Below are 15,240 nucleotides of genomic sequence, written 5' to 3' on the forward strand. Positions count from 1 at the left end.
TAATTAATCAACTACTCTGTACTGTGACCCCACAATAAACACACACACCACAAGGGGAGAGGTGGTAAACGAAGGTGATCTTCTTTAATCAGTTGATTCTCATAGGGGGAGAAGCAAGAGAGATATGGGCTTCTCAACAGGAAATGTGGTTGTACAAATGAAGATGTAACTACTTGAAGATATGTTCAGTCTAGAGGAACATCTACTTGGAATCTGGAAAATATTAAATCTAGTCCAGAACTTTTCTACTATTTACTTTGCATTTCTTTTTATATCTTTTTCTTATTTGTTAGTTGAGTTATCCTCTAGGTATTTGTGTGTTATTGTCTAACAAACAAATAGGGGGAGATTGTAAGTCATATGTCATAGCCTATTTGTATATTCGAGGATTCAACTCAACTCAAATAAGAATGTAATAAGTAAATAGTGGATCTACCGTCAGAGAGATCTCGCAAAGTAACATCTGTCAGAGGATTCAGAAACAAGGTTCATCTACAGACTTGAGGAGTTAATTCACTGGAAGAAGTTCAAGAAATTGATCAAGCCTCAGTGATATAAATCAAGATCATAGATTTAATCAAGTGACAGAGATCTCGTCAGAGTATCAATTAATTACAAGGATTTAATCTGAAGAAAATCAAAGTGTCAAAGTCAAGACATGAAGAAACGTCACGGAAGTTAGTCACTCATGAACCAGACAGTACATCGAGTGTCAACATTGAAGTGGTGGAATTGATTCATATATTTCAATGATTTTCAGAAGATATACAGAAGAATTGATGTTGCTCAAGATTAGTATTAATTCTCTATTAATTAATTAAGTCATATAATTTAATTAAGAAAATAAATTATATCTATAAAAGATTAATTTATTTGATTAATTAAATTAATTGATTAATTAATTCAGAATTAATATTAAGGTTTTTCAGAATTTTTAATTGGTTAAAATCTGTTTTAATTCCAAAAAGACAACTGATTGTATTAGTATGACAATCGGTATGACAATCAATAGTCATACCCAAAGTCATGTTAATTCAGTTGATTGTCTTACCAGAATTATTATTAGATTAAAATCACTTATTAATTCAGCAAAAACAATCTGTTTGAACTACTATGACAATCGGTATGACAATTGATAGTCATACCGAAAGTCTTGCTAGTTCATTCTGATTGTCTTGCTAGCTCTAAAGATAGTCCTACCGATTGTCTTACTGAGCCAAAGGATTGTCATGCCAGCTCTATTTTCATTCAGCTGAATTGATTAAAAGAAGCAGAAGCATTCATTCTTCATAATCCGAAAAACAGTTCAAGAACAAAGAAAAGCAGAAGCTGAAAAATATATCATCTCTTCTCTGCTAAAATCAAGATCACAATTTCTAGCTAGTAAAGTTAAATCCAAACCACTAGAAATCATTATCTTGTTCTTGTGTAACAATCTAGCGGATCAAAATCCCAAGAACTTAATCTCAAATTGCGTTTAGCACTTGATTCTAATTATTACAAAAATAGAAAAAGTTCATGTCGAATTTATTCTAGATTTGTGATAATTAATTTGAGATTAATTCCTTGTAATCGATACAGTTGTTGTAACACCTTTCAAGTTTAATAATATTTTTATTTAACTTGAATTTTGTTTCACATTTTTTATTCCGCATTTAATTCGATTATTCGGTACTGTTTGTATTCAACCCCCCCTTCTACAAACACATTGGGACCTAACACCAATGAATTTGGAAAGGAGAAAACCTTGGCATAAACCTGATATCTTGCTGATCAGGCAAAGATACCAATAAGTAACCTTTTCTACTAGTAGATGGATGAATCCCCCACCGGTCATCACCCTGGCCACATAAGGACCTTGTGCTGGACCGCCACCCGGCCTCTTACGCGTTGATGGACTGCCACCCAGCCACTTACACTTTGATAGACCGTACCCCGGCATGTCGCTTATGCCGACTCAATTAGATGGACTTACTTCCCGAACGTTGGGCAAGTAATCAAATTGTTTTCTCAAAACAGCAACCACGTTGCGAATGTAAAATACACCACAGAGCCGGATTCCCCAGGTTTTGAGCGAGTATTTAAATCCCTTTTTTAAAAGGAAGATCTTAAATATAAAAATGAGTTTTGGGATCCGCTCTAACTTTTAAAAATCATTTTGAAGACTCGAAAACACTTTAAAGAGTGTTTGGAGTAATGCTGATTTAATGAAGTAAATCAGTCCCAATATATTTAGAAAATGTCTGAATATTATTATTTAAATAATATTCTCATAAAGAATAATCTTTATACAAATAATTGAAGTAGAAGTTGTAAGACTTATACTTGAAATGAGTATTAAATAACCAAAGATATACTTATACGAAAGTACTATCTTTATTTGAATAATCAAAAGTGAGTTTGATTATCGACACCTTATTCTTTAATAAAATAAAGAATATATCTCAACAAATAATCGGAGTCATAGATCCTCAAATGAATATTCAAATAATATTCAATAAATAAATTAAGCTGAGTCATAAGCCCTCGAATGAATATTCGAAATAATATTCAATAATAAAATAAAGGAGTCATAAGTCCTCGAATGAATATTCGAAATAATATTCATTAAATAATAAGTTGAGTCATACATCCTCAAATGAATATCCAAGTAATATTCAATAAATAATATAAAGGAGTCATAAGTCCTCGAATGAATATTCAAGGTAATATTCATTAATAAAATAAAGTTATCGAATAAACCTTATTCGATTAATAGTTTTGAAAACTATAACCATATATATATATAAATATATATATATATAATCTACTCGGGATCCTCGACTCCCGGTTTTAGAAAATGTTTTCACCTTTGGGTCCCTATACTAAGGGTATATGCAAATTACCGCTATTCTCTAGCATAGGTATTATCAACTGAACCAACAGATATATAATCCAAGAATATGAAACAGGCATGCATATATACCATATCACATGCTACAATATATCGCAAGAATTTGCTAATAACAAATATGCATTTATCGCAAGATCATGCATATACACATATACATCACAACAACAGTATAACGGGTAGAAAACTTGCCTGAGTGCTCCCGGATAGACTTAAGCTTAGAGTGGGTCCGATAACCTATGAACAACAACATAAGTCAGAATTAAACCCCGGTCGCTTAAGAAACTAGACTTTAACCATTTAGAGTCCTAACGTTCGCTTTCGTGCTTAAAGATTTACTTAAGTCGCTCGAGTACCCTCGGCTCCACCATTTTTAATAAATTACCCATTACGAGTTTTAAAGCGATTCTTTCGCGAGTGCCTTACCAACTGCCTAATCCACTTAAAATAATTGTTTCATACTCCAATTAGTCCTTTAAGGTCTTTAACCAAGGTTTCAAAGTAAGGCGAGGGGTAATGGTTCGGTCGCGAAACGTCGTTACTTAAAACGGTCGTTTCTCCTAAACCGTACATAGGAATCAAACGAACTACATATCAAAACGAAGCTCGTAACATGAACTTTCTAAACATGGCAATGGTCAAAATCTAGCAGTGAGTTCAAGGGTTCTGATCTTAAGAACAAAAACAGTCTACGGTAAATCGGGCATTACGACGGCTATGTTTACGCGATTACCCAATTCTAAACCACTCCAAATCATCTCACAATCAACCCACAATCACAACCCAATCAAAACTCCATCCATACTTTATCATAACAGCCCCAACAACTCAACATTAACAATTTATACTATTCTTTATCATGAATTTAAACTACACTTAAGTTCATTAATCAACAACCAAGATTTACAACTCCAAAAACATCCCAAAACCAACTAATCTCTACATACACAACCATCAAGCCTCTCATGAACTAGAATACTCATATTATGCTCTTAACATTCAATAACAAAGCTTGGTTAAGATATTATACCTTCCTTGAAGCTTCTTAACACAACACAAGAGCTTTGAATGCCTAAAGAACCTTGATCCTTGCTTGTATAACCTTAAACTTTCATAAAAATTCAAGAAAACTAAAGTTATTTCTTGAAGGTTACTATTTACCATCTTCTTCCTTGATTTATTGGAAGAGATTGTGAAGGAATTAGGAGCTTAAACTTATAGGATATCCATATTTATGTACAAGGAACCTTCGATAATTACCATGTGATTTAACAATGCTTGGAACTTGATTTTTGAAAATTTCTTCTTTGAAAAAGAAGAAAAGCCGAGAGCAAGCTTGGAAGAAAGAGAGATTTTTGTGTTTTTGCTTTGATTTGATTCTTTGGTTGGTTGTTTTTGATTTGTTTTTGGGTAATTACCTTTCTAACCTTGACTTTGTGTGGTTATAAACCAACCACATCTCTTTCCTCCCTATGTCATGCTTATGTCATCATGTGATGTCATCCTCCCCTCTTTGTCCTCTTCTCATTGGTTGGATGACATCATCCCCTCTAATCTCTTTGATTAACTTCCTAATTGTTTGCCTAATGACCGCTGATCTGTTATACGGTTCACTTAACTTTCATTTTCGTTTATCGTTTGAGGGATCATACCCGGGATCTTATTACTTGGGTTTCCTTAACCTTTCTCAATACATTATAATCCTTTTATGATCATCTCTTATAATCCTTTAATTTAAATCCTTTTTATACTGTTACCTTATACTTAATTCTTTCCGTATCTAGTGGATTTCCGGGAAAAATCAAAGTGTTCGGAATTGGATTCTGACGATCTGTACATACACTTATATACCACATAGAGTACTAATAATATCCCAGAAGATCAATAACAGAACCCCTACATAGTGTGGCATGAAAAGTTTTCTCATTCATCAAAAACACTATTCATAAGGGTTTCAAAAATTTTCCAAATATTGGGGTTATTACATCATCTCTCAATACGATCTTCATGACACCTTCAAAATGTAAATGTGATGAAGGGAAGTTATTAGTTTACATATCGGTCGATATATACATTAATTTAAATATATTATTGTATAATTATATAATTGGATACAAATTTTTTTGTGTACATTTTTGTTTTATTTTATTTATTTTAGATACATATGTATAAAATAAGTAATTATATGTATTTTAAATTAAATATATATTAAAAATAGTTAAATTTGTTAATAATAATCACCCAATTATTAGTGAAGGAGGATTATATCTTGTAATCTCAATTCATGTATTTATATTTTTGACACATACTAATATATTAATTATCTTTATCAACGAAAACACGTTACTTGTATGTTTTTAATTAAAAATATGTATTTTTCAACTAAAACACTGTATTTTTCAAATAACCAATCATCGTTTTACTAAAACACTAAATAAAACAACAATTAACATTTCTGACTAAAACACGCTATATTTTCCATTTTTTCTCGACTGAAACACCTCATTTTCCAAAACTAACAAGTCTATTTAACAAAGTAATAATAATGTACCAATTAATTATCTTTCTAATTTTTTCAACCAAACCTTCTTTTTTTTCAAAAGTAATAGAAGTAATTTTATCTAATGAAATATAATAAAATGTCATAATAAACAACCAATTATCATTGCTGCACTACTATGGTCCACCACTGACTTACTGTCGTCATTCACTTTCCATGAAATCTTAATATCTAACCATACGGAGTCCATACATGTCGTATAGAATACTTCTAAGGAGTTAACATAACCCCCATTCATAATTCATGAAGAACACTCCAGATCCTGACGTACTTTCATGACATGAATCATATAAAATTGCAGAAGAGTTTCAATCAAAGCAACGATAGCAGGTTAATACCATTCTTAATCATATGCCTTCAATAGAAGACTTAACTCAAAGGTTCGTTTAGTCCTTTTTGAAACATGGTCCTGGATTATTCTCAAGATAGTACCTTCTGAGATAGATAGCCCGCTCATGACGATTACACAAATTAAATCTTTACCAAACTACTATTACGGTTGGGTATTGCACAGTCATCAGAAGGAATTTCAATCTTCCAAACCATAATACAACCTTCATAGCTTTAACCATCATCACTATATTCCTTTGACACAAGCGATAGACTGTAGCACGAAGTTACAATCCAACTTTAACTAGGAACACAGATACTTACCTTATACAGACACAGACACAGGCACAGACACACGCAATCCTAGGTAAGTATCCTTATTAAATTAGGATTTAGGTTAGTAATGATAAGCCAGCCCATAATTAACTCTTTCACCCCTCACCTATATATATAGGTTAGCACATACATATTATTTCTATTCACAGTTTCTTCATTCTCTCCTCTCAACACACAGTTTCTTAATTCTAAAAATTATTACATACATTATACATACTTAGTAGTAGTAGTATTGTAGTAGTATTGTAGTGCAAGAAGGAGGATTTATGATGGCGTCCAAAAGATTTGGATTCCCCCCTGGTGCCTTCTTCACGCCGACTGACAGACAAGTGATTGATTTCTACTTGAAACCTAAAGTTTTAGGGCTTGATCTTGTGTTTGATGTTGTGGAGAACAAACAAGTTTACGGCCCAGATTCAAACCCATGGCAAGTCTTTGATCTTGATGATGATGAATCTTGGTTCGAATGTGCAGATAAAGAAACTGAGAGGGTTAGGCTTGTTTTTACGAAATTATCCAAGATTGCTAAGAAGAACAAGATTGGGAGATCAAGAGAGAATACTTCAAAGAAAGCTGGTTGTGGGACTTGGGTTGCCAAGTCAAAGCCTGAACAGATTATTGATTCTCATGGTAATGTTGTTGGCGAGAGAAGATATTTGGTTTTCGATATTAAAGATAATGCTGCTGCTGTCAGTGGCTCTCGGTTCGGTTCTTTTAGGATGCATGAGTATTGCTTGAGTGGAATTAATGAAAGGTTTGATCCTTCTCGTACTCATGTTCTTTGCAAGATCATTCATGATTCTTCGAAAAAAATGGTTTGTCCAGAAATTGCTGATATTGAGACAAATTCGACTTCAACTCTCATTGAGCCAAGTGTAGTCGTGGATGATTCTGTTGTGGTTCAAGATATTAATATGTTTGGGGCGGATTTTTGTTTTGATGACCAAGGTGGGGAGTTCTCTTTTTGTGATGATTTATGTTTGGATGAGGATTGGATTTCTGAAATTATGAATTCTATAACAGATGAAGATTTGGTTCAAGACACCACCAAGCTTGGCAAAAGGAAGTTTGAGGAAGAAAGTTTCTGCGGGACTAAGAAGCTATGTATGGGGTAAGCATTTGCTAGCATGAGTCAGGAATGATCAGTACTTATATAGTTCCTTTTTAGTTTTCTTAATTTCCTTCGAATTTTGTTTGCATTGTTTAAATATGGGCTAATTTCTTATATTGATTGAATGTTGTTTGCACTGTCTAAATATGGCTAAGTTTCCCTGTTGATTGGATTTTATTTGCTATGTTTAAATATTGGCTAAGTTCTCTTGATTGGATTGTTTAAAAGGATGCATACATAAAAACAACACTCTGTTACTTAAACATTCAAGACTAGCTACAGCTGACCAAAATGCCTTTTGGAAAGGATTTTCATGTTTCTATTAGTTGTATGACGTGTGGATTCGGTCAGATGGGATTGGTGATTAATTTTGGAATTAATATGATCTATAGAGTTAATCCTGTTGCATAGCTTCTGGCTCGTGCTTTGCACCTGTGGAGTTCCGCAAAGAAGATTAATACAACCATCTATTTCAACCATTGCTACCAATGTATCTTTATAAGTTGGTGACTTCTATGTTTTGTATCTGCTAGGATGATGACTCTGTGATTTGTGTTTCTTTCATCATTTAGTACTTTGATTATTGCACCTGTGTTTTATTATCATTTGAAGTAATAGATTAACTTTTCATTACGTTGTTTGATGACATGGGTAAAGGAGTAATAAAGTCACAAGTTTTGGGATACTACGAACAATTCAAAAATGTTTTGCGCTACTCAGAATAGTCAATAGTACGATGATACCCCTTTAAGAAAATTATAATAATTAATATTCTACTTGTTTTAAACAGAAAATATGGCTTCCGGTTGGCTTTCCTGAATCTAGATGCCATATGCGGCAAGCGGATAAGTTGATTCACGAGATCTATTTGAATTTCTAACCTTAACCTTATAAACACATTTGAAGCCTTGCACGATTTTGAACAAATGACATGAAATTAAGTTGCTCATTTTGTTATGTTTAGTCTTGCTTATAAATACATCTCCTTTTGCCATGATGACCTTAGTTACCCGGACTCTTCATTTTGCTTCGAGTACCCGTGTCGGACATTCGACACTTGGACATGGGTATGGACACTTGGACACTTATTTTAGGTCAAAAACATGTAAATTTTTCAGAATATTGCCGAGTCCGACACTTGGATACGAACCCGTGTCCGACATCCATACCCGAGTCCGGGTAACATAGATGATGACAAGCGACCAACTATAAACACCCTGTGGTCAAACTATGAATCATTTTTGTATTGAATTTACAGTAATTAATATTGTAGAATTTATTCCTAAAAACATGATAACAGAGTATCACTGAAGTGTAAACTTATCACATTGATGATATATGGTAGTAGAGATAGTATTAATTCTGGATTTTTTGTAGGATTTCTACCCCAACATTCTTTAAATCTCATTTCAAACTTTCTTCCAAGTTTTTTCTTTTTAACCTTTTCTTGTATTTTTATATTATGCTCAGTTTCAGGCGGTACTGTAATATTTTCAATTAGTTGTTTAGATTGCAAGTGAAGGACACTTGAACTTATCAGAACTATGGACAGTATAAGGTTTTTGGATACTCAGTAAGTGGTTCTGAGAGAATTTTAAATATGCGAGAGTTCCATTCCTAAGATTCGAGATCCTGTTTGGTATTTGCTCGGTGAGGTTTCGCATCAAATTTGATGAAACGTGGCTGAACTTGCAATCTGTTATCTATATCCTAGACAAGATGCCAAGTTACTTATCTGAAATTGCCATAGACTCTGGTAGCCTACCGGAAAATTTGTTAAGGTTTCTGTTGTCCATTTTCTAGAAATTCTGGCAACAAAACCCAACAGGTTTCTGTTGTCCCAGAGTTCTAGGGACGTCTAGTATGGGTATCTGTATGATCCTTCTAGGAAACATCCCCTAGTTACAAGAACAGAGCCGAAAAACTTTCAAAGTTGCCCAGTTTTCCATATTCTGGATCATTGAGATTCTTTGGATCCAAACCTATAAAAGAAAACAAAGTCTTTGGATGGAAGGATTAATAGGGCCTAAATTGATATCACAATCACAAAGTAATTTTCTTTATAAAAAATATGCAACTTGCTAGGTTTCCAATTTTGTATAATAATGACATAATTGAACCTTGGTGCAGGAGTTCCTCATAATAATGTTTAGAAGTTGGTAAAAACTTTATTTTACTAATACTTCAGTTTTTTCCCTGATATCTACCTTTTTAAAGAGGCCTTGTATCATTGTAAAATGAATCATTTTTTACCAACCAATTCTTTGTAACAATAATTTACATTTATATAATTGTCTAGGAACTGATTTAGTTGTAAGGTAGCTTACCAATCTGTCGCAGGGTTGCAAGAACTCTATGTTTGTTCTACATCGACAATTTTAGTGTTTATTTTGTTTTGTACAATAACTCTTTTATAAAATTGGTATATGATATGTTTAGAGACTACTTTGTCATGCATTTGCATGTTGTTTGAGTTTATAAACATATTATCTGTACTTATTTTAGGATTGTAGGTTGTATTAGTCATCTCTTTTGCTGTCGAATTCTCATCCGTCAGACCAGAAAGGTTAAACCTTTTATGTTCATTGTATTGTAGCTTTTGACATTGAAGCTTGAAGAGAAACCACAACACTCTGCAAGTACTATAGAGTTGAGTGATGGTCGATTTGTAGCACGAGCTTGTGAAGTGTTTTAATTAATAATTATTTGTATATGGTCGATTTATGTTAATGGTCTTGTATGACAGTTACATACTGGTAAACAGAGAATTTCTTATGGGGTATAATATTTTCAAAGAAAAAATGTATTGAATGGTTTTGGAGTAGAGTTAAATTTCTGTCTTATCCAATATACTACAGCAGGTCAATATTATATTACATTTTGAAAGGTAAGATTGAAGAGTTTTTAATTAGAGAGGGAGATCCTTGATTTTCAATGCGTCTGGTGAATATAGCTAATGCATCCTGAGTGTAGTATATGAACCTTATATATATATATATATATATATATTTAATAACACCTTTGATTTGTTGCAGGATGCATAATGTTTGCTCTGTCTAGTTATCAGGTCAATGGTATTGGGCAAAATTTATATATGCAGGTAATATTCGAATCTTTTGACATTGTTTGTGGTAGCTTTACAATATACATTTAACTTTAACTATTTGTGCTCTTTGTCTGCAGCATGATTCAGAGTACTTGGCTACAGGAGGTTCCCCACAGACTTTCAAAACCACTTCCTTGCCTAAAGACACTGAATATATCTGATAAGTATTTCACATAAATACAGAATTGCATGATGTTTCTTGTATTCTTTGTTTAATTCGAAGTGCTCCAAATTCGTGCAATTTAAACTAATATTCTTAAGATAATATGGGAATAGAAGAAATATATTAAAGGGATCATAGCAGAGGAGAGAAAGATAAAGGCAGAGAAACTAGAATGTGTATATATATTAATACTTTTATAGCATATAACAAGTAGGCAACAGCCTCAACATATACAGTATATAGGAAATTTGATGACTTGAGTTTTCTATTTTGTTATATATTAGTTTTATCAGAGGGGGAGCCTAGATGGTTTTTATCATCATCATATTTGTAAGGAAGGCAACTAGTAAGTTTTTATCCTGTGGTTTTTGCTAAATATTGTCCTGTGTTTTTTGCCAAAAACTGTCTTGTGTTTTCTTATGTATATATAGTTTTTTGACTACAACTAGGTTTGCTTTCATTTGTGTTTATACTAATTAATTACCAGCTACTGGAAGTGTCAAAAGTAATCATGACATATATAACCTAAATAAAGTATTATTCAATTTTATTTTTGTTAACACACATTTATGTATGTATATTGGTGTAAATCACAAGGCCTTGATTATCGCATTGTTCTCCGTATGTTAATTTAGTTTTTAGTTCTCAAGCCCGACTGCCTGAGTCATTTGAGTCTTAAAATAGATCGATTTCCTTCGGACCTGCATTTGGAGGATTTACTTGTGGAAAGAACCTTTAGCTAGTAGTTGTCTCTTATACCATACAAAGCTTATTCAAACCAATGTTTGAGAAGTTAACCTTGACAATTTAGGCAGGACTCTCCCCTACCAACTTCCATTCTCCTCAATTCAAATGCATAAATGAAATACCTGCAGTATATTCTTTTGCGGGTTAAGAATAAATCTCACAAGAAGTTTGTTTCCCTCAAAACTGCATCTGGAGGATTTAATATTCTGATAAATCTTGAGCTAGTTCATGTTACTTTTAATTTTTGGACAAATCATTTTCAATTGCCCTGCGCTTGAGAAGTTGACCTCGATATTTTGTAGCAGACTCTTCCCTTTCAACTTCCATGCTCCTGATCTCAAATGCCTACATCAAGTATGTTACCATATACCTTAGATTTTGATTTAGCCAGCTTAGAAAACCATAGAGTATTCTCACGTCTTGGTAGAAGATCCATTAAGGTAGAATTATCCAATGTGGTCAAGGTTTTCAATAGCTCACTTAAAATTGGAAAGTTCAATTGTTTATTCTCTTTGTTTGCAACTTGTTTGCTCAAATAGACTTTATCAACCACTACCTTACTTAAATACGCTAAATATCTGGGATCTGAACTTTGCTGATTTGTCAGAGGTTTCTTGTTTGCTTTGTTTGATTAGAAGTGCTCCCAACTTGTGCAAACTACATATCCCGGTAAGTGATATGCACTTCAACTCATTCTGTATCTCTATAGCTACCGTACAACAAATCTATAATATTTTCTCTATCAGCACTATGATTGTTACCATGAAGACGATTGTGACTTGTGATGTGCCAATTAAGAGGATCTCGAGAATTATTGGATAGAACATTCTGAAGATTGTATTATTGAATATTGATCATCTTGAAATTGTTACTTTCAGATATTTCTCGGGTCTTAAAACTGAGACGGAGTTTGACAATTTTCAACTAGGCCATAGTCGGCTGCTTAAAACAATGTCCATCCACCGTAGTATATACATAAAGGAGGATGTAGCATTAACAATGGCAGAAGAGAATATGCAATAATTCTAGAGCTTCATCAAGAACACATATCAGAGACTTGGAACACCCCGTAACCATCAACGATTTTGAACTTTTGACATATATATTTGATTAGTAGTGGAGGGTGACTCTACTGCTAAAGAGGGTGATGGTTTTGGAGATTCTGTATTAGTCTGTATTAGCTCTGGATGATCAATGCGAACTAGAATTATCTATAGTTGCCTTGTTTGCAGCCAGCTTATGGCCCCTGGTACTTTACTTACAAATGCAGTCAGATTACTTGTATCACATGTTTTGCTAGACATAATTTTTTTTAAACTTTGCGAAATCATATTATTTTATAATTTAGCTCAGCTTTCTTTCCTTTCAATACTTTATATTTTGCAAGGAGATTGCCCTTTGTCCCTCTGCTTTTGTGTTTCCCTTTTCTCCAGGGCCAAACTACATAAGGGCCTTAATAATTAATACACTTAGTTCTTATTTTTGGCATAGAGTGGTTAATGTGTACCTTTGGCAAAGAAGAACAAATCATCTTTCATGTAATCTTTCATCCCATTATCATTACAATTGTCCTCAATTCCTCATTTGGCATTCAATCAATTGTTGCGATGGCAAATGCTTGGACAATTAAAGAAACTACAGAAACATGCCATGTTATGTTACACACTGACAGCTAAATTTTCTATCAAAGTTTGGTAACTCCCGATCCTAACTAATGTACATGTGTTACATATCTATTGCTGCGAAATTGAGCTTCATTGGTATACTTAATTACATATGCCAACACTGTGATTTCCGGAGGAAGGTGAAGGACCTCAACTCCTTAACCCTTAGTGCAGTATGACAACAGTGGATATAGTAACTCTGTAATCCTGAATACGATACTTGTAATTCCAATATCAGTGACTGTTGGAACATAATATAATAAGATCCAGTCGGGACTTCTCCCACAATATTTTAGCAGTTTAGGCATCTGATGAATAAATATCGAACAAGATGTTCGCCAAAATTGCAAAAATGGTTGTCCTAGCCGTTCTATTCTTTTCAGTCCATAAAGCATAAGTCTTAACAGATTCAGCTTTCTTTTGATCCAAATCATGTTGATCATACTACACCACCGACTATGGACCCTTGACCGTTAACCAGAGTTTTATCTTTTTCTCCCAACGAGAAAAAGAAGCTACATCACTAAATTTATCGGCATGCCCGATAAATCAATAGGTCAGGGAAAACGGTACGTAATCCAACCAATGGTGAAAACAGTATCCCAGAACCAAAAATAGACTCAACAGTCTTATAAATATCACTAGTTTCGTTAACCATCTTGCTAACTATAATATAACACAAATAATCTTTTCAAGATTGTTGGGAATAATACTATATGCACAACAATAGGACAGTTATATATCACAAATTAACAAGAACTTGCAAATTAAACCAAATAACGAAACAAACACGAAAGCACAAACAATATATAATTAAAGTGTAATAACCCGAATTTCTGGGACTTTGTAAAATGAATTTTAAATAATAATCCTGACGATTAAGGAAAAACTTTTAAGTACACACTATATTAGGATATGTAAATTAAGTTTCCGAGTTGATATTGTGTTAATACATACCAAATGAGTATGTGTAAAAGTCGTTAGTTCTCGAATAAAACCGATATTTCAAAACGGCTTTAGTTTACGAACAATCGAGGAATACGAGAATCATATTACAATCAAGGATTTAAAATCCTATGAATAAAACCCAAGTATAAGATTACAAAATATAAGGATTCATAAGAAATGATTACCCCTCCAATCACTTACGAGGAATTACCATTATTACGAGGAAGCAACCAAGTAAGTAAGTAAGTGAATGAATAAACAAAATAAACCCCTGCAAATTCTCATGCAAACAATTAGTACAAAATGCAACCAAGGATTGATGATCAAATAGTAACTCATCAAAGAAGCATAGTAACATAGTTGGAGTGAATAATAAAAGTGATGGTGGAAGTACTAACCTAGCTTCTAGCCTTGAAAAATCTTACTTCTTGATTCTACAAAATACATACCTAAATAATCACAAAATCAACCAACACTCCAAAGTATCAAGAAAGCAAGCAAGCAAGCAAGCAAGCACCCCCCCCCCAATTTCCTTCCATTCGGCCCCTTCCAAGAAAAGGAGGAAACCAAAATTCAAAGCTCAAGTTTAAGCCTTGAAAAAATCCTACAATTAATTCCCAAGCTTCCATATTATCAAACTAAGGTAAAAGAAATCTTTCACCCCATTTCTTTGAGTTTTTCCTAGGTAATTAAAATGATAAAGATAATAATGAATAGTAACCAAATAGTAACTTCAAGTTGTTTTAGTTGATTTCTTGGATAATTAAGGATCTTTAAGCACACCCAAGAGCATATCAACTATCATCCATCCAAGGAGAGCCTTCCAAGATCCCAAGAAATATATAAAACCTTTTTTCAAACTTCGTTTAGTAAAGAACTTTTCAAGAAAAGCATTGATCTTGATTATTGGTTAAGATTATAGTAGTTATATGTTACTCCCTCCGTCCCATAGGATTCTTTACAGTTACTATTTTGAGTCGTCCCACTCATTTCTTTACACTACCAAAAATAGTAAAAAATTTAATAATATAAAATTATTGTACTGAAGTTAATTACTGCTCAGACAAGACTATAATCCAAAATTAATGAAAATATAATTATATTTTATGAATTAAACCAAGCCCACCCACCAACTCCTTATCTTCTTAATTTTATTATACCAACACGTCGGTCGAACCCATCTGCTTAATCTCTTTCTATTCTTCAAGAACCCTAAATTAAAAATCTCCGGTTTTACTCTGTATCGTCTGTATACATTCAATTAAACTTATTCAATGGAGTCTCAAATCATAAACGATTCAGTCCCAATTTTTTATTCAGATTCTGAAATCGAATCATCTCCGTCATCGTTAGTCTCTCCAGTCCGAGATATTGTGGATTTGTAT

The 15,240-nt window shown here is 33.2% G+C and overlaps 1 protein-coding gene across 7 annotated transcripts; it reads left to right on the forward strand.

The window, feature by feature from the left end:
* The first annotated feature begins 6,108 nt into the window (after positions 1-6,108).
* Positions 6,109-12,590, forward strand: LOC141687108 (NAC domain-containing protein 71-like). 7 transcript variants are annotated; one of them, XR_012560923.1, is made up of 5 exons: positions 6,109-7,227; positions 10,263-10,327; positions 10,411-10,842; positions 11,851-11,912; positions 12,122-12,590. XR_012560923.1 is itself a non-coding variant. In XM_074492273.1 (4 exons), exons 1-3 carry the CDS (start codon positions 6,383-6,385, stop codon positions 10,285-10,287), a joined length of 795 nt encoding a protein of 264 aa, XP_074348374.1. In that variant the 5' UTR covers positions 6,110-6,382; the 3' UTR covers positions 10,288-10,327; positions 10,411-12,590. The 7 variants fall into 7 exon arrangements, 2 of the variants coding, with proteins under 2 accessions (XP_074348372.1, XP_074348374.1); XR_012560924.1 differs by having other exon boundaries at positions 11,879-11,912; XR_012560920.1 differs by having other exon boundaries at positions 10,411-11,912; positions 11,990-12,590.
* Positions 12,591-15,240: the final 2,650 nt, after the last annotated feature.

This window comes from Apium graveolens, chromosome 9 (assembly GCF_009905375.1).
Source record: "Apium graveolens cultivar Ventura chromosome 9, ASM990537v1, whole genome shotgun sequence".
Taxonomy (NCBI): domain Eukaryota; kingdom Viridiplantae; phylum Streptophyta; class Magnoliopsida; order Apiales; family Apiaceae; genus Apium; species Apium graveolens.